This window comes from Hibiscus syriacus, unplaced genomic scaffold (genome assembly GCF_006381635.1).
Source record: "Hibiscus syriacus cultivar Baekdansim isolate YM2019G1 unplaced genomic scaffold, ASM638163v2 tig00111332_pilon, whole genome shotgun sequence".
Taxonomy (NCBI): domain Eukaryota; kingdom Viridiplantae; phylum Streptophyta; class Magnoliopsida; order Malvales; family Malvaceae; genus Hibiscus; species Hibiscus syriacus.
Genome location: NW_024063061.1, coordinates 357196 through 382335, shown reverse-complemented (window position 1 = coordinate 382335; position 25140 = coordinate 357196). Strand labels below are relative to the sequence as shown.

Here is a 25140-nt window from a genome sequence, read left to right as displayed (position 1 = left end):
AAAATATTACAAAGACGGTAGGGATAAAAAAAGTCCAGGCCATTAAAGAAATGAACAATATCATTAACAGAGCTACCTCCCATTTAGTTAAAATATTATCCGGAGGACAGGAGAACAGAACTAAAGATATATAAGAAATTACTACCACCGGAAGTTAAAAACAAAAATACCAAAGATGATACTGCCATCTAGAAGTTGTTCGGTACATGACTACATTAACCAACACACCAAATACAGGAAGACTTCCATGTCAACGTGGTGTGGCATACATCTGGGTAGAATCATACTGCGGATATCCAGGCTGGGGCGATACTGTTTTTCCATACCCAGCAGGTGCAGTACCAGATGCTGTTGCTGCTGCTGCTGCATAACCACCAGATTGAGGAACAGACTGATCATAGGTAGGCTGAGCTGCTGTTGTTTGAGAATAAGCGGGTTGGCCACTGGTTGGCAGTGCACCATATGTTTGCCGCAGCACCACTACCGTAACCAGAATCCTGAGCCCCTTGATAGCCATAACCTGCATTGTTTGGAATTTGTTGCTGTTCAGAGTAACCTTGTGATGGTGGGTATTGACCATACCCGGCAGTACTTGCTTGAGCATAAGCAGTTGGCTGACTGTAACCAGCAACAGGCTGGGTACCTTGCTGCTGATAAGCTTGGTCAGTCACAGGTGTAGCCTGACTATATCCATCACTAGGTGGTGCAGCGCCATATGGAGGATAGCTTTGTTGTGTGGGCCCACTTGCTGCATATGGGTACTGCTGCTGTGGAGGCAAATTCGGACCATATGACTGTGCAGTTGGACCTTGATATGGTACATCTACAGGTTGATTGGTTGGAGGACCATATGATTGGGGTCCTTGTGATTGCATTGCATATGACGGTGGCTTTCCATATTGCTGCTGAGGAGCATACCCAGGTTGATGACCTGACTGCGCATATCCTGGCTGAGTAGACCCATGCCCTCCATAAGGATGCTGAACAGGGGTGTGACTTTCATGCTTTTCTTCATATCCATGTCCGTAGCCATGCTGTGGAGCAGCTTGGGAATAGGATGGTGGATGGGCATAATCTGCCGGACCACAAGGCCGTCCATAATTATAATTTGACTGAGACGGAGCTGGCCCCATAGCTGGAGCAGGTGAGGGGCCAGGTACTTGCCTGCTGTAGTAATCATAACCTCCACTCTGTGAAGGTCCCTGCGTATTATGAGGCCTCTGCTCCCAACCAGGACCAAAGTTGCTCCTTGGAACCATTTGGTGAGAAGGGTAGCCACCATAAGGAGGTTGGTAATGAGAGTTTTGAGATGGATATGGTCCCCGTTGTTGATAATCATATGACCCTGTTTGTGAAGGATGGCCACAGGGACCCCACTTCGGTGGACCACCAGTTCCCCGAGGTTGATAGCCCTGCTGATTGAAACCACCAGAAAGAGATGATGGCCTGACAGTCTATTCATTAATCAAAATAATAAGTTAGATAAGGAATTTCATTCACCAATATCGGGGGGGAAGGGATCCAAGTAGAAGTCAAGTACCAATATCATGTTTAATCATGTTAACAAGATAAGCAGGATACTAGGTCACTGCTTTGTTAAAACAGGAAGTATGTATCAAACAGCAACAATGATGAAACAACTAATTTAAACAAAAATGAGAAATATGAAAAAGCAATGAGGTGTCTGTCAAACCACATCTTTAATCAAACTTTTTATGAAGCAAGGAAATAAGAGGAAGTAAATATCATCACCTATTTGAAATACTAAATTTCTAAGTGGACAAATCTCACCAACCTGTATTACCCTCCGAAGCAGAGGGCCAAAAAATTATCAGGGCTACCAATAATCAAAGACTATAGTGAAAATCTTAAATGTTAAACTAACGGTTAAGTACAAGAACAAGAGATTTCATGAGAGTTGACCAAGATCGACTTGAACCTCATATCTTTCGGGCATCTTGAACTACTAGGATATGTGAAGACTTTCACATAAGATCATGTCATCCAAGTGATGTTGCACTAGGGGTGAGCAAAACTAAACTCAACTCGAAAAATTGATTTTTTTCAACTCGATTCGACTCGAAAATACTCGACTCTAATTAACTTAGAGTTACAATTTCATAAACTCGACTCAACTAGAAAAAAAAAAATTAAGTTCAAATCGAGTTATAAAATACAACTCAAAATAACTCAAAAATTTTAATAATTAGTGGATTTGTTTTCAAGTTTGAGTAGAGTCTTTGTATGATATGTGTATATCATATATGAAAAAATAAGAAGAAACATATTTGTATTGTATATATGGTTATAGAAAGTCACTTAAATTAGAACCAAACAATATTATAATATTATAAATATTCACAATTAAATTTAAACAGAAACTCGAAAAATTGACTCGACTCGACTCAAAAAAAAATTCAAGTCAAATCCGAGTTGTAAAATAGGACTTGTCAACTCAAATAACTCGAAATTTTTTTACTCGACTCGATCGAACGCTCACCCCTATGTAGCACTATAACATACATAAAACGATGTCAATTCTTTTTCTGATCTTACAATAGCAATAAATTTTATTACATAGGAGGACAAGGTATCATATTTTAAACATGGTATCAAACAACATTCAAGGTGGTACTGATCCAATATACATTTCAGACATGATGACTTCACCAGGTGTACTTCCAACACATCTCAAGCATAGAACATGGAGGCCTCTCATGCAGTCTCACTACATTATTTATTTTTAATTTTCAAGTCTCAAAGCAATCTTACCAACTATTAACATCTTGCAATATCAGTTTAATGCCAGATACCTCTCTTCAGTGGATGAAGGGGAATAGTGTTGTCTATTGCTACACCAAGAAAGCAATGCTGACCCCATGGAATAGGTACCCGTGCAGATTTTAAAGCCAACGAGTTCGAAATTGGCACCTTCAACATAAATAAAGCATGGGAACCGACATCTTGGATTGCATAAATTATCGTCCTAATAGCATTCAATGTGATGTTGGCCAGGATAATTCATTCTTTGTTCAGGAAAAATTTCACTCCCAGTAAGAAAGCCCTCATCAAGTCCGATGGCAATGTCTCATAGAAGAAAATGCAGTTCACTATAACTGATTGTTTGCTCTGGCAAATCCATTGAAGGATATAGATTTGTACCCACTCAATTATATACCATATGAGACTTGTTATTTTGATATTTGCTAAAAGGAAAAACATCTACACCAGTGGTGAAGATTAAAACAGCCGCAAGCAAGGTTAGAGGGTTGCCATATGTCCTATTAGGATATATTCAAAAAAATTAATTCTTATAATAACTAAATAGATGTGTGACAACATTCTAGCCCTGGTTCAGGAGTTTAAAAACTTCACTACCAATGTATGTAATCCTCTTCTAAAACCATATCTCATAAAGAGCATATTTTATTTGCGAAGAGAAGGAACAAGTTCACACATCCAAATCCACATGCATATGTTCTTGAAACAATGTCATTTAATTGGAATACCTGTGATCCTATCAAATGTTTCTAGCACATGCTGAAAGTAAGATATTTACAAACACAAGAAGCAAACCTCAAGATAACAACCCATGCAACGCCAATAATTCCACTGTATTAAAACTACAAGGAAACCAATGGAAGAGATATTCAACCTACTCAAGAAATAACATCTTGCCCGTGACGTATTCATAACTGCCCAGCCATATCTTAGATGTTTTTAAGCCATTAGCACAAAAATATAATTCATATAGGATGTTCCAAAGCAAAACTCAACAAATGATTGAATTGCGAGATCAAAGGTCGCGTAAATTCATATTAATTCCCACTCCTGACTCCCCTAATTCCTATCTGCCAAATCTACCAGGAAAGCAGGCAACAGAAATCCAGAACTACACAAACAATAATATTTTGCTCATGACATGTTAACTAGCCTCAAACATATCTTAAATGTTTTTTTGCCACCAGCACAAAGATACAATTAAAATCAGACGTTCCAAAACAGAACTCATCAAATGAATGGATTAAGAGATCAAATATCACAAATTTTTACCACAAGTTCATTGCTGGTAATTCAATAACAAAGACTCTTTCATCAAAGTAGATACCTTAGCTCTGGTGACAATATTCAAAGAAGATACACATGATGCCTGTCAAAATACCAATAGAAAATAAATTATAAAGAAAAAGATGCAAGGAAATAAAAAAGCAAACCTGATTCATAACGTCTTTTATCATTTCTCTGGCAATCTCAATTTGCTTCTTATCCCCAGTTACCCTCACTGTCCTTTCTTTTGATCCATCCCCTTCTGGGAGATGTTGAGGTATCAACTAAAAAATTATTAAATTGTCAGCATTGGCGGGTTCAGTTTTGCAAGAACTTCAACCGTGGCTGGGACAAATAAACATCAACTACCTGAATTCGAGCCCCTGACCTTGTCTGCAGTCCTTTTATGGTTTCCCCGCCTCTACCAATGATTAAACCAACCTGAAACAGGTAAGGTAACATACATCATAGTGAAGACTAATGCATCTTTTAACCAATGCATTCAGGTAAACATAGGGGAAATAAGGAAACCTTCTCATTTGGAACTTGTATCTCAATTTGATCAACAGCACCAGTAGTCTGTGTGGCACCAAGACCCCTAGCTACTAGGGAAGGAGAACCACCAGCATCAGCCTGAAACAAATTTGAACATCAAGTTACTACAAGAAACAAAGGATACAAATTTTGGCAGTAGAGGAGGAGAAGGATCAGGGTAAATAACTAATGCATGGAGCTAGATATGAATAACCAAATTTCAGAAACAATATACAACCTCTGCTATGACAGCATTTATAAGCTTCTCAGCCTCATTTATGCTACTTAATGTTCCAATTATTTCCACAGGTCTTGTAGGTGCATCACGATCAGCATCTGCATCCCTCATAATTTGAATTTTTGCACCTGAGTTGTATTGTAGGTACCTTATAGTATCCCCTGCCTTTCCAATGAGAACACCAACCTGCACAAGCATATGACAAATAAAAATCATAACACGTACTTCCCAAACATAATCAGGTTGAGTGTTTTTTAATTAAAATATCCAAACTGAAGTAATGAGCATTAGTTTGTGACATCGTGATAAACATGAACATTGTCTGGATAACAAGATGTTTCGCAATAGTGAAGAGGGGGTAAGGCATTTGTTTGGATAACAAGATAGAAGTGTTGAGGTCATCAAACATTGAACAAAAGAAATGCAGAAAACACATTTAATGTAGTTTAGAGTTTATACGTATAACAAGATCCCTTTCAAAAGATGTGATTTAATAGATGACATCCAGCTTAAGGGAGTGAGAGAACAAAGGGAGAGCCTAGCATTATTAGAAAAAAATTGATAATGGACCAGTTTCTTCACCTGTTTGACGTGATAACAAACAGACTATAGTACAAAAGGATTTATTCTAATGTTTTCTGAAGTAACTATGCCAAAATAAACTTAGTTTACACCCAACTAAACAATTCACAATGAGTTAGTTTAAATAAATTAGTCAGCATACCTTAGCATTAGGAACCTCCATTTTTCGAGTAATAGTTGAGCCATCATCAACCTCCTGCTGAAGCAACTCATCAGAGGGTTGCTCAGTATCCTCTTTAGTGGGTTCTTGACCATTATCTGCCTCAAAACTCTCAACTTTACCTAACTCGGCATCAGTAGCTTCAAGAGTATCTGTAGACCGCTGATCCGTTCCCTCCGTAGTTCCTTCAACTTGATCTGGTTTTACAGTATCCTCAGCCTCATTTGAAGGAGAATCACCATCTTCTGCTTGCATGTTAACCTCATTTTTCTGAGGAACCTCCTCTTCCTCCTTTGCAGGTTCGTCTGATTCCTCAGCTTGGAACCCATTCTCACTGGCTGTTATGTTAAGCATAATAAACATAGAACTAGAACAGTTAGATATGTAAAAAAATAAATAGATAAACTATTTTTTTCTTTCTGCAGAAAATTGAAGAATAAAAATAAAGGTGTTTAATACCACATTTTAAATTATTAAAAATTAATATCGAACTTTCCCAAATTCACATACTGTATTCCTACATAACATTACATTTCAATCATAGGCTCCCTTCAAAAACAAGTAAAGGCAAATAACAGAAAAAATATCAACTACACGGAGCCTTAATTTTCTCACTTCATTTTCACCCTACATAAAATCTCGCAATCTAAAACATATTTAATTTGCCAAAAAGACCGTAAAAGATAGCAAGGAAACCCTATAAATATAATTTTACCTCCATAAAAACACTCCTAAAATTGAACATAAAACCAAAAGAAAAGAAAAAAAAACAGAGAGCATTTTCATTACCCAAGTCATCGGCATTATCCTCGTCGAGCCTACGGCGTTTGGCGTCTGACGAATCAGATGGCGCTACATTATTATCCTCCGCATCAAGGTCTACAGCATTGTCACGAGGCATGCCGACAGGGGGGTATTGGGGCTCGAGATCATCAAGTTTCCGCTTATGATCGAAAGGGACAGGGTCGGGTACAGCGGCTACGGCCTCTTCCTTCGCCATCAAAATGCACGGGAAAGGGATAACTAATCTAGGGTTTTGAGAAGAAGGGACAAACTGGGAAGCAATGAAAGTAAGAGGATGGAAGAAGAAGTGATAAAAAGATCGCGTTTTGGGTATGTGGATTAGGGTTTAAGGCTAATTTATAGCTGGGAAAATATCACAATTCCTCCCTTTTATAATTTTGTCTGGTCCACATTTTACTTTTTGGGTAAACTACACTGACAGTAATAAACGTTTAGGAACGTTTTGCTTTAGTCACTAAAATCGAAAAACTTTTACTAAGATTGCTTTTGGTAACGTTGTCTAAATCTACTTTTAATTAAAAAAAACTTGTTCTATCGCAAATTCAATGTCAAACAATAAATTTTGAAGAAAAAAAGTATGAAAACAGTGGTTTTAAATTAACCGTAAAAATTAATATTTATAGCTTTTTCAATCACATTTAAAAAGTAAATTTATATTTTTACATTTACTAATGCATAGATTCCGCTCATTTGTCATGAAAACAAACTTTGAAATTCAATTTAATTTATTAATTTTGTATTTACATTTTATTAATATTAACATCTTTAAAAATAATTAATTTTGATTACTTAAAAATAAATAAAATTTATGATTTATACATTAAAGTATTAATAATGAGTTATTATAAAATATATTTTAATATAATCATATTTTTATTTTTATTTTTTATATTTTTATTATAAATTAAATTGATATATGTCATATATAATTAAAAAATTAAATTTATATATAATATATATCTTTTTCCTTTATATTTCTAAATGGTTAAAAGAATAAATATATCATTTAAATTATTTTATTTTTAAATTAAATGAGTGATTATGATTAAATCATAATAATTAAAATATTTATTTAAAAATTCAAATGTTAAAAGGTATTTATAATATTTTTGGGTAAATTATACTGCAGTATCTAAACTATCAATTTTGATCCATTTTAGTACTTAAACTTTCAATTTTTTCATAAATATACCTAATGTTTAGTTTTTGTTTCATTTTTATACATCGTCGTTAAAAACTTAACGACACTATATTTCTTATGGGTAAATTATATCATTCATCGCTCAACTATCTTATCACTTCTATTTTGGTACTAAAGTTTAAAAATCTTTAATTTAAATACTCAAATTTCAAATTGCTCTTATTTTAATCACTCTAATCTATTTTATTAATAATTTTTGTGACATGACATTTTATATTATTATTTTTTAATATGTAATTAAAAATAAAAAATTTAAAAAAATTGAAAGTTAGAGTGGTTAAATTAGGAGTAATTTGAAAGTTAAGTAATTAAATTAAAATATTAAACTTTAGTGACCAAAATAGGAATGAGAAGATAGGTTAGTGATGAATGATGCAATTTAGCCATAAAAAAGGTGCCACATGCATATCACCCATTAAGTTTTTAACAGTGAGATGCTAAAACGAAACAAAAACTAAACATTATGCATGGTTGTGAAAAAATTTAAATTTAAGTACTAAAAGGGACCAAAATTGATAGTTTAGGTACTAAACACATAATTTATCATATATTTTTTCTTAATAAAATATTTTGTTTATAAAAATATCATTAATGAGTTATCTTAAAATATTTTTATAACTTTTATTATAGTTTAAGTTGATATATTTTATATATTGTTGTATTAATAAGTGTCAATATGATTTAAATGTCATATTTTTAATTGACAACATAGCATTTAAAATGAATATTCTATCTATTCAAAATCATTTTTAATAGTAATCCATTAAATAATTAAATTTTAAATTGTATTTTCAAAAAATACTTTTAAAAGTTCTTTTCTACAGCATTTAAACTTTCAAGTGTAATGTCAAATTGGTCCTAAATCACTATTATTAATAAAACTTTCATTGTTATCACTGAACCTATACTGTAAACAGTAGTTGGCGTGATACACTCACATATCAATAATAATTAAGTTAGCCTGCCCATATGTTATTTTTCTTTAACAAAATAATACCTTCAATAAGATGATAACACAACTATTGTTAACATGTGGGCATATCGTAACTGTACTTAGTTGTATAACGAAACAATGATCGAAATGAAAGTTATAATTAACGACGATAATTTTAGAAAAAAAATATTTTTGATTTTAATGAACAAAATGAAAATTTTCTAAAAGTTTAGTAACTATTTGTATAGTTTGTCCTTTTCTTTATATTCTCTAGAAAAAAAATAAACTTTTTACCTGAATTTATTATAATTTAATATTTTTTAAATTGAGATATTTGTTTCCAACAAATATATGGTCTTGAATTATAATGTTGTTTTATTTTTCGAGTGTTATTCTCGTTATGTTGTATATTATTGTAAGATAATCATTAATAGGACGCCTACTCACATTTAAATCATTACCTATTTGCCTATTCTTTTATCTAAGGCTTAATACAAAAATAAATCTTTAAATTATACCTCCAAATACGAATTGTGTTTAAAAAAAAATTAGTTCAAAATAGATGTTTAATATTTTTAACGTTACACTTTTAAGTGTTGGACAATAACGATCATTAAATTTGGTCGTTATCTGATACGTGTCACGCATATAAAATTTTAAAAATATTTTATTTCAAAAAATTAATATCAAAATATAAAAAACCCCAAATTTTATATTTTCCGTTGTCGATCAGCCATCATAGGTTTGTGATCGTTATCATTGACACCATTCTAACCATATCACCGTTGCAACCAAAACTCAATCCCTCACCCACTGTAAAACTACATCGATCATTTTGAAAAACACTGTGAAGGATTGTCGGATTTGAAGGTTTTCATTTATGTTTTTCGACGGCTACAACAATCCGTACGTTACACGGCCACATTCGTTGTGTTCCTCGTCGTGCTCCGAACAAAACCTAACCGATGATAACCGTTCACCGTCGGAGGCAGGGCAACGGAGGGAGAGGAACAACGAGGGGGAAGGGTTTTTATTTTTTTAACTTTTTTCTGTTTTTTTAAAATTATTTGTTATTATTAAAAAAATTCAAAATATAACGGTAGACATCTAAAAATGTAAAAATAAAACATTATGCATATAATTTTAATGAAAAAATATTTAGACATCAAATTATATTTCGAAATATAATTTAAACACATATTTTTATATTAATCATTTGTCTAAACTAGTGTCACTTTCACCTCTGGAATCACTTTTAACTACATAAGTACCATCGACCCCACCCCACTCTTATTCCTTCATTATCAAACCTCAATAATTATCCCTAAATATCATTCTTGACACCATCCCAAAAACTTTCGACCATCCACTCAACCAATTAAAAAAACAACGCCGCCCAAAGGCTATTGCTAATGATTTACGTAACAATAAGGATGGTATATTCACTAAAAGGTGGAATTCATTGCATTACATACAGATTGATTTTGATGTATATACGCTAGATTTGCAGTCGTCAGTTTTACAATTTTCAGCTATACTGTAATCAACTTAAGTGTACCAAAACTGGCTCCTGAATGCTCACTCGATATCTTTCACGGCATCCTGCACCATCACAACCCAGGCAACAGATATCAGATAATCAATTCGGGAGGGGAAAGGACACAATCCATTTTCATTGCCGACAACCTGTCGTGTGAGATTTTAGGCAACCACTAATCCTAACCTGCCCCGTACCTCTTGGACTCGAAAGTAAGTCATCAAATGAAATTTGGACTGATGATATGGGCACTGGCAATAAAAAGGTCAACAGTATGATAAGGTAGCCAAATGAGATTACCTTTGCAAGCTGCGTCACATAAGCTGCTGCTACAGCAGTGACCAACAGTCCGAGTCCGAGAGTCAATATACCATTTCCTCCACCGATCCCGAACTCTGAATCCTCTTGCTGAAAAGGTTTCAAAAGGAGAAAAATATAAGTCATTTGATAAAACCAGAACTCAGGCAACTGCATGATAACTAACCATAACACCAAAAATAGGTGCAAGTGTCATGGGGTCATTACCCTCTTCCCAAAAGACATGGATAAAAAATATGAAGTTTGAATGACTAAAATTTTATCATATAGATTACTTCGAAAGGAATATAAACGTGAACTTACAATAATTGCTCGACCGAATGCACCGGCACTGACATAAGCCCATGTTCCTGGAAGCATCCCCAGCCAACTGCATGACAATCATTTGATTCAGTTTGGAGCTTAAAGTGGATAGCAGGTAGACTTTTAGCAAACTTCTATTTCCCAATTCAAAGGCGATAAGTGTTTTACCAAATACCAAGTTGGTTTTACATCATAATCTAGCCTTTAGATCATAGCAAGCTGTAGGCTAAACAACTGTTCTTTAGGTCCCTTTCTCCTTCCATAATTGAGGATTAAGGACCTCTTCTCAAGACTCCATCCACTTTTGGCAAACATCATGTAAAGCTCTTAGGAATTCGTTTATTAATGATAATGCATATATAACAAATCTTGATCATTCAAATTGAATAAATGTTTTTTAATCTGAAAAGTAAAAATAATTTCAGGATCATTCTAATTTATATGGGAAAATGCGGTGCAGTTGGCGATCATACCAGAAGAAACTTATATCAAATTTCAGTCAAATAGAGACAGGGAGAGAATTTTATAACTGTGGTCGCGAGAGCATGCCTGAAAACATTTAGAATAACAATCTAATAAATATTAATTTTCTTTAATAACAAAATTTTACAACAAGTTGGTAAGTTGAAGGTTGATGCAACTATTTGTCAATTTAGTGAATCATGAATATCTCTTTAGTGGCATTTAAACATCACAACAGACATAAAAGGCAAGCACACATTATCAGTTCAAAGATGAAGAAAGCAAACCTTCCCAACACATATGGCACAAACTTCACAGATGTTAATCCATAGAGATAATTCCCCAGTGAAAACGGGAGCAAAGGACTCAATCGAAGGAGGGTCACCACTCTGAAGCCATTTTCTCCAATTGCTTTGTCAATTGCAAGGAACTTTTTGTTCCCTTCAACTAGTTTTAGAATTCGCTCACGAGCAAAATATCTAGCAATCAGAAAGGCAACACTTGCCGCCACCTAAAAGATCAAAAGAATGTTAATACACAAGTTCCGGCGCACTCGCATTCTCTCCTCTCTTGTATTAGGAAGATAAAAAGCTTACTGTTCCACTAATAGAGACTATAATGGTGCCAATGACAGAGCCGAAAAGAAGACCAGCAGACATGGTCAATGGAATGGCAGGAATAGCAAGAACCTACAACATAACAAAAAGACTTACAAGCATTAGACTGCATAAAAAACTAGAAGAAAAACAAAAGTAACTCATTGTTGGGAGTCGAATAGAACCGAATAAAAAAGGTAAAGCATGAAAAATGATAATTGATGCTTACTTCCAATCCTGCATAAACTGCTACAAACAAAGCATATCCAGCAGGTCCATAGCCTGTTTATTGAAGAAACCCCCCATTAAAATTCTAGACCACGTTCATTAGTGAATGAAAGAAAGAAAGAATTAGAAAGCACGAAGCCCCAAACAAGAACGTTCTCTTAAATATGCTATTTAAGGGTTTTTCACAGTGCAGATAACTTCAAACGCAAAACTGTGAATGGTTTAACGTTGCACGAATTACAGTGTTAAAATTTCTTTAGTGGATAAGAAGATACATGTAAATCCCAAATCCATAAAAATACCTGGAAAGCTAAAGTAAACTAAATCAGGAAATTCAAATAATGATAAAAAAAATCAATTCCGATTTCAAAGAGCCCCAATTAACAAAAACAATACAAGGTCCGGACTTCACGAAGTATAATACCTTCAATGAAAGTGGAGAACTGGTTCAAGAAAGCGTTGATTTGGTCCTTGTAGACGTACCCAGCAAATCCAAATCCACCAACAACACCCACAAGTAAAACTCCAGCCAAAAGGGTACCTTTAAGCGCAGTGTCCCCTTCAATTTCTCCATTATCCCCATCCCCATCCCCTTTTATTTTCTCGTCATCGTCGCCTTTGGGGTTGAGGAACCACCTCACACTCTGTGGAGCATTGGGCGGACTCTTTTGAAGGGACTGCTGCTTCTTTGTTTGTCTGAGGGAAGAACAAGGCTTGAATAAATGGAAACGCTTGTTGGGTCTAAAGCAGCTATAGAGAAAGGAATTGGAAGAGGAGGAAGTAGGAGGAAAATAACAAGAAGAAATGCACGGAGGTCTCAAGGTAAGAAGAGCGCGCATTTTAAGGAGGATAACAATGGCCGACACAGTACAACACAACACAAACACGAGTGGGCGCGCTAATGCCTCGAGCTGAAGGCTGAAGCTGGTTTGTTGAGGAAGAGACAACGATGGCGTGGGCATATAGTACGTTCAGGGTTGTGGCTCGGAAATTGTCTGCCTCACATCATGCCACGTCTTTCTATTAATCCCAAAAATTATCAGCCTCGAAGATCCCCCCTCTTATTATCCTTCTCCAATTACTACATTACTTTATATTAAAAGTATCTTTATTAGATAAAAAAAAGTAATTTACTAATGATTATATATATATATATATATATATATATATATATATTGATATAATATTTTTGTATATATTTAATATTTGACACGTCACATGTTATATATTTATTTTGAGTGACGTAATACATAATATATCATTATTTTAGGTGATGTAATATATGTTATATCATCACTTTAAATGATATAATACATGTCATATTTGTTATAGGTATAACAATACGAAACGAAACGAAAAGAAAAGAAAAATTAAATATTTTATAGATCCATAATTTGTTTCTATGGTGATTCATACAAATCAAATCAAACGACATGCAATTCCTCGACATAGTCTCATCGTAAAATTCATGTACATTAATAAAAAATAAAACAAAGACAATTAATAACATGAAAAATATTCGATTAAATAATCTAAATATAAAACTATAAATATGTGAACATAAATAAGTTAAGGCCTACAATTACGTAGTTTCTTCAAGACAAATTTTCAGTTACTCCTTAGTGCTCGAGATCTTTGATAGTCTGTCTTCCAAGATACAACAACGAGATGATCAACGCACAATAGCACAACTGTCAAGATCACAAACTATTTCTTTTCTTCACATATCACCAAAAACTAGATAAAAGAATTCCTTTAATTGGTTTTTGAATTGTGTTTAACCTAGTATATTAACACAATATTTATATGGAGTTCACCTTGTGAACAATTGAATTTTTTTTACCTAACCTAGCATTAATGAGAATCAAATAATTAAATAATTTCCAAAATTATTATTTTGATTAAAGGAACATTTTAATATTTATCATTTTAATTTCAAAACAGATTTTGAAAAGATATTATATATTTTAGGAAAATATCTTACATTTAGGTTAAAATATTCGCAAGCCCGCAAAGAGTTAGACCGTTCGGACATTCACGTTACAAACATCGTGCACGTCTGCACATTTACGAACCAACAATTAGTTCCACATTTTCTTCAATATCATTTGGATCAATTTCTCATTCAAAGCTCCAAAATTATAAAAAAATTCAAACAATTTTATTATTTTAAATGACATAATATATAATAATATATAATGTATCAATAATTTAACATATATATGATATTATATTAATAATATACATTAATCATTAATCAATTAATAATTTCCATATAACAAGTTGTATTCAAAGAAATCCAACAATTCATTTAGGTTCAACAAGATAAAAATTTAGCAACGTATCAACACTAAACAATACTATTACTATTGACCAACTTTGCCTAGGTCATGACTGAATTGTGTTGTTTAGGGATGTTCTTGTACGGTTAACCATATTGTTTAGATTAAACGGATGGTTAATCATTATAACAGTTACACGATTTTTTTATTAGTAATGTAACCATTAAAAAATAATAATTAATTGTTATTAACAATTCTGTTACAAGTTAACGTCCAGTTAACCTATTATATATTTTTTCAAAATAATATCATATTAACGTTTTAAAGTTTCATAATTCATACAATAACAAAAATATAGCACTTAACATATACTTACACTATTACAAGCAAATAAAATAAAAAAGTGTGTAGCCCTTAACACATACTTACACTGGTATAAACACGTATCTCTCTCAATATATTAATACCTAATAATAAACATATAATTAAATTGACGTATGTATGTTTCTAAATTTTCAAATAAATAAAACTTTAAAAATAGAAAATATTGAATTATTTGTGTATACATTTTATTAAAGGTTCATGTAAATATTTTAGGCAAAATTATATGTGAGGCTCTTGTACTTAAAAAAATATGGCCCTCGTACTTTTTTACATCCAATGTGCCCCTCAAATTTAACAGACCCAATATGGACATTTGACCAATAGTTTATGTCGTTGACTCTTACGATATTGATGTGATACTTCACGGTGCTGACGTGACAATCTACGATAGTTGATGACATGACTAATTTATTTATTTTAGTCAAGTTCAAGGGTCAATTTTTTAAGGAGAAAATAACTTCAGTGACCAAAAATACCTTATAATATACGAATTTAACAAACTTTTTTTGGATTTGCCAAAATGACCAACAAATTCGCAACGCGATCTCAAATTCGCAATGCGAACTCAAATCTCGCAACCCAGTTTCCAATTTCGCAACGCGAATCTGTAAATCGCAACGCGAATCTATAAATCGCAACGCGAATTTGTAAATCGCAACACATAAGTCAAATTCGAAACGCGATATTCAAATTCGCAACACAAAGTTAAATTCGCAACTGAATTTCAAATTCGCAACTGAATTTCAAATTCGCAACAGGTTTTAGTTTCGCAACACAAATGTTTTGGGTATATAACAACGCAGCAGCATCAACTCATAACCTAAATCCCTAAATCGCAACTCATTCCATCTCCATCTATCACTTTCTCCGGCGACATCTGTTCTTATATCCAACGACATCCTTCCCCATCTCTAATTTTTTTTACATAATTTTATTTCTATATAATTTTCAATGATTTCTCTCCCAAATTATCAACTATCAACTTAATAAAGGTATGTTTTTATCTAAGTTAATGATGATATATAGTTTATAGCTTGTTTGTTTAGTAAATTAATTTACAATTTGTAGAATGAAATCATCTAATGTTGATCATGTTTGGATAGATTTGTGTTTTGGAGGGTCATAGGAGAATGTTCATGGTGTTTTACAATATGTGCCTTTACCCATGAATCTTCAACTAAAACTGTCATTAAAAAAGTTAATTTATGAAACTCTAATGTTACGTGTTGCAAAGTGAAGACACTCAATTTTGTCTTTTATTAATATTATTGTATTCTATAATTATATATATATAATATTATTAATTAAATGGTACATGCCCATTTTAAAAATAAAATTACATTTGCAGGCCCAATAAACCGCTGGAGTGTAGCCCACCGTGCAGAGGAATAGGGTTCCTGGAAACCCTAGCTCATCCCAGCCGCCAGCGTTAATGACCGTTGGATCTAGACTAGATCCAACGGTTCATAGCAGACCCTACTTTAGGGTTTCAACCTCCAATCATTCCAGCGCCGCACTCCACTCATTGAAACCCCCAGCCGCACGCCTCGCACAGCGACCCGCATCATCCGGTGATCAAGACTCATGTTCATTACCAAAAACCGTAAACCCAGCATTAGAGTTTCATTAGGTTTCAAATATGTAATCTAAAGTAGGGTTTTTTTTCAGTATAAATAAATGTAAAAATCAACACACAAAGGGGGGGATTGACACTGGATTCACACACGAGATCACTGTGTAACAACCACTCACACACAATAGCCAAGAAAGTTCAAGCCCTTGTAAAGATCTTCGAGAGAGATAATAAAAAAAAGGTAGCTTTTTTTTTACCTTGTTCATTCGATTTCTTGTCTTGCATGTCGTATCCCCTGTGTTATTTGTTGCGAAATGAACCCACAAATTGCTTATTAGCCGATGAACAAGGGGCGTTTTCAAGATCTACTTCGGTAGATCTAGTCCCCGAGGCTTGATTTGGTGGAAAACCAATCGGATATTTGAAATAGGGGAGTTGGGAACTTGCGAAAAATTAAATTTTTTTTGGGTTTTACCGCCGATGAACGGTGGCCGTCGCCGTTCAACGGCGGCGACGAGGCGGCACGAGTCACCGGAATCTGGAAATTCACGCCGGCGTTCATGTGTTCTTCAGGAACACAAGAACTGGCGAGAGAGAATAAGAGAGACGGGGGTCTCGTTTTGGCAAGAGGAGAAGAAATGAGAAGAATATAAAATTTTTTGATATTTATACTCAGGCCCATGGACCCGAGCGGTGACCCGCGCGTCGACGCAGACCCGGGGAGGATCCGCGTTTTCTAATAAAATAGGGAAAATTCCCCTTTTAGTCCCCTTCTATGTCAAAAGCCCCATCTTTGTCCCTAAATTCGATTTTGTTCACTAATTTGTTCCTAAATTTGATCTCCATGTTACGATTCGTTCGATTTGATCACTTTTGAAAGCCAATTTATTTATTTATTTATTTTTACTTCCTCATTTTTAATTTAACCTATAACTTTCATTTCCTTTTAATTTGAGCACCTAACTTGCGTAAAATTCAATTTAATCCCTCTGTATTTTTTTATTACCTATTATATTTTTTATTTTATTTATTACGTATGTATATGTATATATATTTTATTCTATTCTTGTTATTATTATTTTCTTTTATTATTTTTATATATGTATATTACTATATATATTTTAATTATTTGCTTGTTTTTTGGACATTACGTTATATATATATATATATATATATATATATATATATATATATATTCTAAGTCTGTCACTATTATATTTTTTTGGTTTACTTTCTATATTTTATTATTGTATATATACATATATTTTACTTTTTTGTACTCGTTTTTTCTTATTACTATCGTTTTTCCCCTCTAATATTTAATTATTTATCATTAATATTACTATTGAATATACATATACTTTTATTTATTTTATTTGTTTTATCTAATATATGTTACTATTTTACATTTCCTTTATCTTAACATTTATATATAGATATATGCATGTTTTACCTTTCGGGTACTTTCATGTTCCTACCTTTAGCACCTTATTATGTATATTTACTATTATCCCCTTTTTATCTTATTCTTTTATTTTCGTCTCTATTTTTTTCTTTATTTTTTTCCCTCGTGTATTCGGTTAATTAATCTAACATTTTTTAAGTGTATATCTTCAAATAATCAAAGGTAAGTAATTAGGATTGAAACTTTACCTTTTAATTTAGCTTGTTATTTTTCTTAATTAAGACAACTGGAAATTACGTAGTACCGAAAGGGCGGTTCAAGGGTGCTAATCCTTCCTTGACCGTAACCGACTCCCGAGCCCGACATATTTCTGGTAAGACGCAGATCAGGTAAGAAATAGGGTATCCGATCAACCCATTTATTTTTAAATAAATGATCGGTGGCGACTCCAATCCACATTTTTCAAGTCGAAGCCCAATTCCGGGGCCCAACCGAAAGACGGTTGCGACAGCTTGGCGACTCCACTGGGGACGCAGGTAAGCGAGTCAGGCTAAGGTAATTTCCAGTTGTCTTTTTAACGAAAAGGGTAAGTTTGAATTTTAAGGCAACATTTCGATCCTTTTTACTTACTTTTGATTATATTTTCGAGTAAATAGTTGGACTAATCGTTTTCTCATGATTTTAGACTTCAAAGTTTTTTTTTTCATCTAAGGCTCTATACCCGAGCTCCAATTCCTATTTTAAGTGGGGGTGAAAGCGACGCCTTCGTGTGAATTTATTTACCGTGCGGGCCTAGCAAGTAGCCTTCGGGATTCATATACCTTATGTCTTCGTGTGAATTTATTCACCGTGCGGGCATAAGGGAATGTGTCCCCTCGAGTTTAACTTAGTCCACATAAGCCTGTGATGGGTTTAGGACTAAGGGTCTGGCAAGCCCAAGGGGGCACCGACAAGGAGAACTCGGGTACCGTTTTTTTTAAAACCTAAACCGGGAGACCATGAAGAATTAGAGCCTACCCCGAAACCACGTTCCAAAACCTAGGATATTTTTACCCTAACCATGTTTTTTTTGTGCTTTTTCCTTCCGGCACAAAGGTACAAAGGTAGCGGGGAAGGAATCGAGTGGATCCATATAAAGCAACTAATGAAGAACCACCCTGATGAATGGAAGACTATAGATCTTTTTGCACTGGGTCTGTACGGTTTGATCATCTTTCCGAAGGTTTTGGGATGCATTGACGCAGCCGTAGTAGAATTATTTGAACAACTTCCAAGGCGAGTCAACCCAGCACCGACCATCTTAGCCGAGACCTTTCGATACCTTAATCATTCTAGAAGAATTGGTGGAGGAAGGTTCATTGGGTGTGTTTAACTCCTTCAAGTCTGGATTCACAGCCACTTCTAGAAGACTAGCGGGGTTGCCTACCGTCGATTCAGCACTACCTATTCACCATTAGGAGAGTTCATCACTATGAAATGGCATGAAGGTGCTTCAAAGGAAAAATGGATGAAGGTCTTCACACATCTTCAGGATCGGGATATTACCTGGAGAGCCCCCTGGTTGTTCCTCAGTGACGTTCTTTTCCGATGTGGGGATTCTGACACTATGACCTTACTTGGACTTTGGGGTGCAGTTGGGTATGCTCCTTTATTGGAACTCAGACAGTATGGGGCACGTCAGTTTGTCCCAACAACTTACGGAGTATCTACATCAGAGTTTATGTATCACGGTGAAAGCTATAAGAAAATGATCAAGGAAGTAGCCGAGTCATGGAAGAAAGTATTCCGAATGGATGTCGTGGCTGCTAGAGATATGCTTACTCCAGATTATGTGGAATGGCGAAGATTGAGAAAGAATGATAACATCCCGGTGCCAGACCATGAAGACACCCGGGCCATGGAGGAACATCTCAGGTATGTCCCTTCTGAACTTGAGATAGCCAAGACAGAGTTTGAAGCTGTGAATAACGAGCTGAAGCAGAAGGTAAAGCAACTTGAAGCTGAGCGCTACCAATGGAAGCTAGATGCCGACTCTCAGAAAGATCGAGCTGATAAGTTGGAAAGGGAGCAGAAAAGAGTCCGTTTTGAGCTTGAAGACTTGAGGAAGGGATACCAAGATAAAGTCAAGGATAACTCCAAGTTGAAAATGTCCTTTGAGTACTGGAAAGATGAAGCTCATAGCCTGAAAAGGAAATTCGTGGGGCCGGATGAGAAAACTTGGAAGGAACAGATGAAGACTGCCTAGAGGCGCCTAGCAGACTGTCATCATCAAAACCAATGCCTGAGAATCCAAGTGACTGATCTGGAGAAACAACATGAGAGAGATGATAAAACAATAGCTGAGTTAGAAGCTATTGTAGATGGATTCAAAAAGCAAGCAAGCGAGCTTCAGATAGTGCTCTTCGATGGGGGTTTGCAGTGGCGTTTCTGTTGGGAGCAAGCACAACAAAGGGTGAAGGCCAGAGACGTTGTCATCCGAGATTTCCTGGATCAAGTACAGAAGGCAGCTCGCCACCTACACGGCTTGACAAGGGAAGCGGGAGTAGTCCGACAAGGTATACAACCAGTGACAGATGAAGGCAGAAGACTTGTCAACCTGCTAGAAGCTGTTCGGGGTCTAGAGGATTTAGTCCGAGTGTACCTTTGATTGTTTTTATGTCTCTTACAAGATAAAATATTTTTGTCTAAATAAAGATTATTTATAATAATGGACATTTTTTTGGATCAGTGCCTCTAAATTGCATACATCATGCATCACATATTTTGCATTTTATATTTCAATTTTTTATATATTTTTACATTTGTATTAACCAACAGAACATGTCTCAGACACCAAGCATACCTTCACAAGCTCAAGATACACATCATCCGCACAATACCCGAACAAAAACGAGACAAATGGAGGTCAGAATGGAAAAACTTGAAGAGAACATGGCCAAACTACAAAAAGAACTGGAAGATAGAATGGCTCAGAACAGTAAAAGCACCCTAGAGTCCATCATGAAAAATCATGAGTCTTTGGTCGACCAAATTGTGGCCAAGTTATCGGGTTTACAACAAGCTAGTGCAACAAGGGCAGGTTCCTCTGAGGGGATAACCATATCACCAACCCCGCAAGTGGTTATCTCACCCGGAGTATTACCCGGGGACTTATCCGCTATTAAAGGGAAGTCTGTATTACCCGGGAACTCATCCGCTACCAAAGCAAAAATTGCACCTACTGTTAAGATACAAACTTCTACGATCATCCCTAACAATCATCCGGATGATTATCATGTCCCAGATTTTGATGAGGAGGACAAAGCCAAAAAGATGGAGGAGAAGATAAAGATGTTAGAAGACCAACTGAATATAGTCAAAGGGGATCATGACTATTATGGGGTAGATGCGATGGAGCTAAGCCTGGTTCCAGATTTGGTGCTCCCGCCAAAGTTTAAAATCCCTGAGTTCGAGAAGTTCGATGGGAACAGCTGCCCCTCAGCCCACATCACTATGTTCTGTCGGAAAATGACAGGATATGGGGGAAATGACCAACTCCTGATCCACTGTTTTCAGGAGAGCCTATCCGGTTCAGCTATCTGGTGGTACAACCAGCTCAGCCGAACTCATGTCAAAACATGGAAAGACTTGGCCAAGTCTTTCTTAGAACAATATAAACACATTAATGATATGAGACCAGACCGAGTTATGCTGCAGAATCTGGAGAAGAAGCACAATGAGAATTTCCGACAGTACGCACAGAGATGGAGGGATTTGTCTGTGCAAGTTCATCCACCCTTGGATGAAAAGGAAACGAGAAAACTATTTGTACAGACCCTGAAGGCACCCTACTTCGGGCACCTGGTGGCAATTACATCGGGAAGCTTCTCAGATTTAGTCATGGCTGGTGAGATGATCGAATTAGCCATCAGGCAAGGAAAGATTGAGGGAGGAGATTCTAGTAAGAAGCCTCCCATGAGGAACAAGGAGCGAGAGATCAATAACGTCAGCACTTATAATGCTAACAAGGGAGTTACGATCTCGGGTCCAAATGCCACAGCAGTTGTGCCATCCGGTACTTCCGGACAGAATCAAAGAGAACCAAGAAGGGAAAGGGAGAGGGAACCAATCGATACCATTCCCATGACATACAAAGAGCTATACCAGTAGCTCTTTGACACTCACGCAGTGTCACCTTATCCTATGGATCCAATGAAGCCCCCTTATCCGAAATGGTATGACGAAAACGCTAACTGCGAATATCATGGCGGTGTGCAGGGGCATTCTATTGAAAGTTGTCTCGCATTTAAGAGGCTAGTACAATGGATGCGGAACAAGAATTGGATTACTTTCGACTCCGGAGCACCAAACGTCGCTCAGAACCCCTTGCCCAATCATCAGGAGACAGGAATCAATGCAGTTACTACTGAAAGGGGCAGGGAAATCAAAACCAGTGTTTCGGAAATTAAAACTCCTTTAGCTTGGGTATGGAGCCAAATGGTAAAGGTGGAGCTTCTTGCACCCTATCCCGATGCAGCGAGAAATAAAGATGGTAACCGTTGTTATTACCACAACAAAGAGGGGCATAAAGTGCAGGATTGCCCCGAATTCAAAACATTAGTCCAGCTCATGATGGACAAGAAAGAGCTGGAGTTCTATGAAGAAATTCAGGATTCCCCGGAAGCAGACATCTGTGCTACTGGAGAATCATCAGACAAAAGATTCGGCAGGGGCAGTCCTTTGATAATTACCCCTAAAGGAAAGACGACAACAACAATGCCAACCAAGGTGGTTATTACAGCACCTCGACCTTTTCAGTACAAGGACAATCGGCAGGTGCCGTGGAAGTACGGATGCCAGGTAAGCACTTCCAAAGAATGTGACAGCAAAGTGGGGCAAAGACCATTAGAGCCCTTCAAGGAAGACGTACTGGCTATCAATGAACCTATAAAAGAGGAGGAAGCTAAAGAATTCCTCAAATTTCTGAAGCATAGTGAGTACAGTGTTGTAGAACAGCTCCACAACTTGCCAACACGCACTTCAATGTTGGCACTTTTGTTAAACTCAGAAGCACATCGGGAGGCACTGTTGAAAGTCCTGAATCAAACGTTCGTGCCACAAAACATACCATTCAGCAAGATGGATCGACTGGTTAACAATATTCAAGCTGATAATCTCATCTCATTCTCAGATGATGAGATTCCATCCGGTGGGAGAGGTCAAACAAAGGCATTACACATTACTACCTACTGTAAGGGGTATGCTTTACCAAGTGTTTTACTCGACAACGGATCAGCCCTGAACGTAATGCCCTTGGTTACATTGAAGAGACTGCCAATAGATACCTCACATATGAGAGCATGCCAGAATATGGTCCGAGCATTTGATGGCACCAAGAGAGAGATTATCGGCAAGATCGAGGTACCACTAACCATCGGACCAGCCACCTACAATGTCGAGTTTCTGGTGATAGATATCATGCCTTCTTACAATTGTCTTTTGGGAAGGCCTTGGATCCACCAAGCCGGTGCAGTACCATCCACGCTGCACCAAAAAGTAAAATTTGTGATTGATGGAACCTTGGTGATCATAAATGCAGAAGAAGATATCGTGGCAAGTGCGTCCACGGATGCTCCATACATCGAGGTAGATGAGGAAGCGGTAGAATGTTCATTCCGTTCTTTAGAATTTGTGAACGCCACGTTCGTGGCAGAAGGAAGAAAGATTCCTATACCCCGACTCTCCCAATGCACCAAAATGGAGATTAAACAAACATTGGGACGTGGTGCCAAAACCGGAAGAGGATTTAGGAAGTTTCTACAAGGAAGGATCAATCCAGTCCCTCCTATTACAAAGATGGATCGGTTTGGGCTTGGTTTTCAGCCCAATCATCATGAGAAGAGGAAGGAGATCCAAAAGAACCGAGATAGAAGAATAGCCAGGCTGACTGGAAATGAACTTCAATGGGAGCCCATGACATTCCCGCCTCTTTACCATACATTCAAGTCAGGTGGTTATGTGTTTGAAACTATCTCAACAGATTTAGAAGCGGCTTTGGAAGATCTGAGCATCGATGACGTAACCACTGGAAATGTCGATAATGGAGATAGATTTGGGATGTGCCCTCTGCCACCTGGGTTCATGCCTAGTCGTTGGTCGGTCGAAGAACTACCTATGGTCTACAAGAGTCTTTCAGAGTAATATTCGAATTATCCCTATTTGCCTATACCCGGGGCAATAGGTGATCTTTTGTAAGGGTGGATGAACATTTTGTTTAAGTTTAATAAAAGATGCTATTTCTTTCTTTTTTTCATGGCAAACAAATCATTCTTTTAGTTCTTTTTGAATTCATTATCTATTTCTTTCATTCCAATACTTCATTACCTTTTGCTCTCGAATTTAATTCTTGACCATTTCGTGTGGGATGTTTTTCTCTCACGCATACAAATTTTTCTCTTCCCTCAGGTCTCCAGATAACGATAATGTAGGCATTAATGATCCTGATCCGGAGGTGGATTTTGAATCAGCCATTTGTCTCGGGGAATTTGATGAGTGCGAAAATGAAGAAGAGTGTAACTTGCCTACCGAATTGTTGAGAATGGTAGAAAGAGAGGATAAATAAATACTGCCACATGAAGAGACGATCAAGACCTTGAATCTAGGGACTGAAGAAGATCGAAGGGAGGTTAAAATTGGCACTACACTTTCGAATGAAGCAAGACAAAATCTGATAGTCTTACTTAAGGAGTACAGAGACGTGTTCGCTTGGTCGTATCAAGACATACCGGGGCTAGACACAGATATGGTAGTTCACAAACTGCCAATCAAATCGGAATTCAAACCTGTGCAACAAAAACTAAGAAGAATGCGACCAGAAATGCTCCTTAAGATCAAGGAAGAAGTCAAGAAGCAATTCGATGCCGGTTTCCTTCAAGTGGCCAAGTATCTGGAGTGGGTGGCCAACGTAGTGCCAGTACCGAAGAAAGATGAGAAAGTACGTATGTGTGTCGATTACCGGGACCTTAACAAGGCAAGTCCCAAGGACAACTTTCCTCTACCACACATAGACACTCTGGTGGACAATACAGCCGGGAACGCCTACTTTTCATTCATGGATGGATTTTCGGGGTACAATCAGATCAAGATTCATCTTGAAGACATGGAGAAGACCATTTTCGTCACAATGTGGGGAACTTTCTGTTACAAAGTGATGCCCTTCGGGTTAAAGAATGCTGGGGCAACTTATCAGAGAGCTATGTGACCCTGTTCCACGACATGATGCACAAAGAGATCGAAGTTTATGTTGACGACATGATTGTTAAGGCACAAACCGAGAATGAACATGTCGAGAATCTGAGTAAGCTCTTCCAGAGATTGAGAAAGTTCCAACTGAGACTAAACCCTAGCAAGTGTACCTTCGGGGTAACATCTGGAAAACTATTAGGCTTTATAGTTGGCAGGAGAGGCATTGAGGTCGATCCTGATAAGGTTAAGGCTATCCAGAATCTACCTCCACCACGAACCCAAAAAGAAGTCAGAGGTTTTCTGGGCAGACTAAATTACATAGCTCGGT

General features: G+C 36.3%; 1 protein-coding gene and 1 pseudogene across 1 annotated transcript; both read right to left on the bottom strand.

Annotated features, from left to right (window-relative positions):
• Positions 1–42: 42 nt before the first annotated feature.
• On the bottom strand, positions 43–6680 carry LOC120158927 (annotated as a pseudogene).
• A 3240-nt stretch (positions 6681–9920) lies between these two features.
• Positions 9921–12979, bottom strand: LOC120158899 (TVP38/TMEM64 family membrane protein slr0305-like). Its single transcript, XM_039169630.1, has 7 exons — positions 12369–12979; positions 11946–11998; positions 11717–11809; positions 11408–11631; positions 10659–10725; positions 10338–10445; positions 9921–10102 (listed from the first exon to the last, which is right to left on the bottom strand). The coding sequence occupies exons 1-7, from the start codon at positions 12904–12906 to the stop codon at positions 10079–10081; spliced, it is 1107 nt and encodes a 368-aa protein (XP_039025561.1). The 5' UTR covers positions 12907–12979; the 3' UTR covers positions 9921–10078.
• Between the last annotated feature and the right edge of the window lie 12161 nt (positions 12980–25140).

Coding starts and splice junctions, on each gene's coding strand:
- LOC120158899 (XM_039169630.1), bottom strand. CDS start 12,906: ATGCCCACGCCATCGTTGTCTCTTCCTCAACAAACCAGCTTCAGCCTT. Junction 10,446..10,658: donor CATTCGGTCGAGCAATTATT/GTAAGTTCACGT, acceptor AAACCTTTTCAG/CAAGAGGATTCAGAGTTCGG. Junction 10,103..10,337: donor ATGTGACGCAGCTTGCAAAG/GTAATCTCATTT, acceptor GTGATGGTGCAG/GATGCCGTGAAAGATATCGA.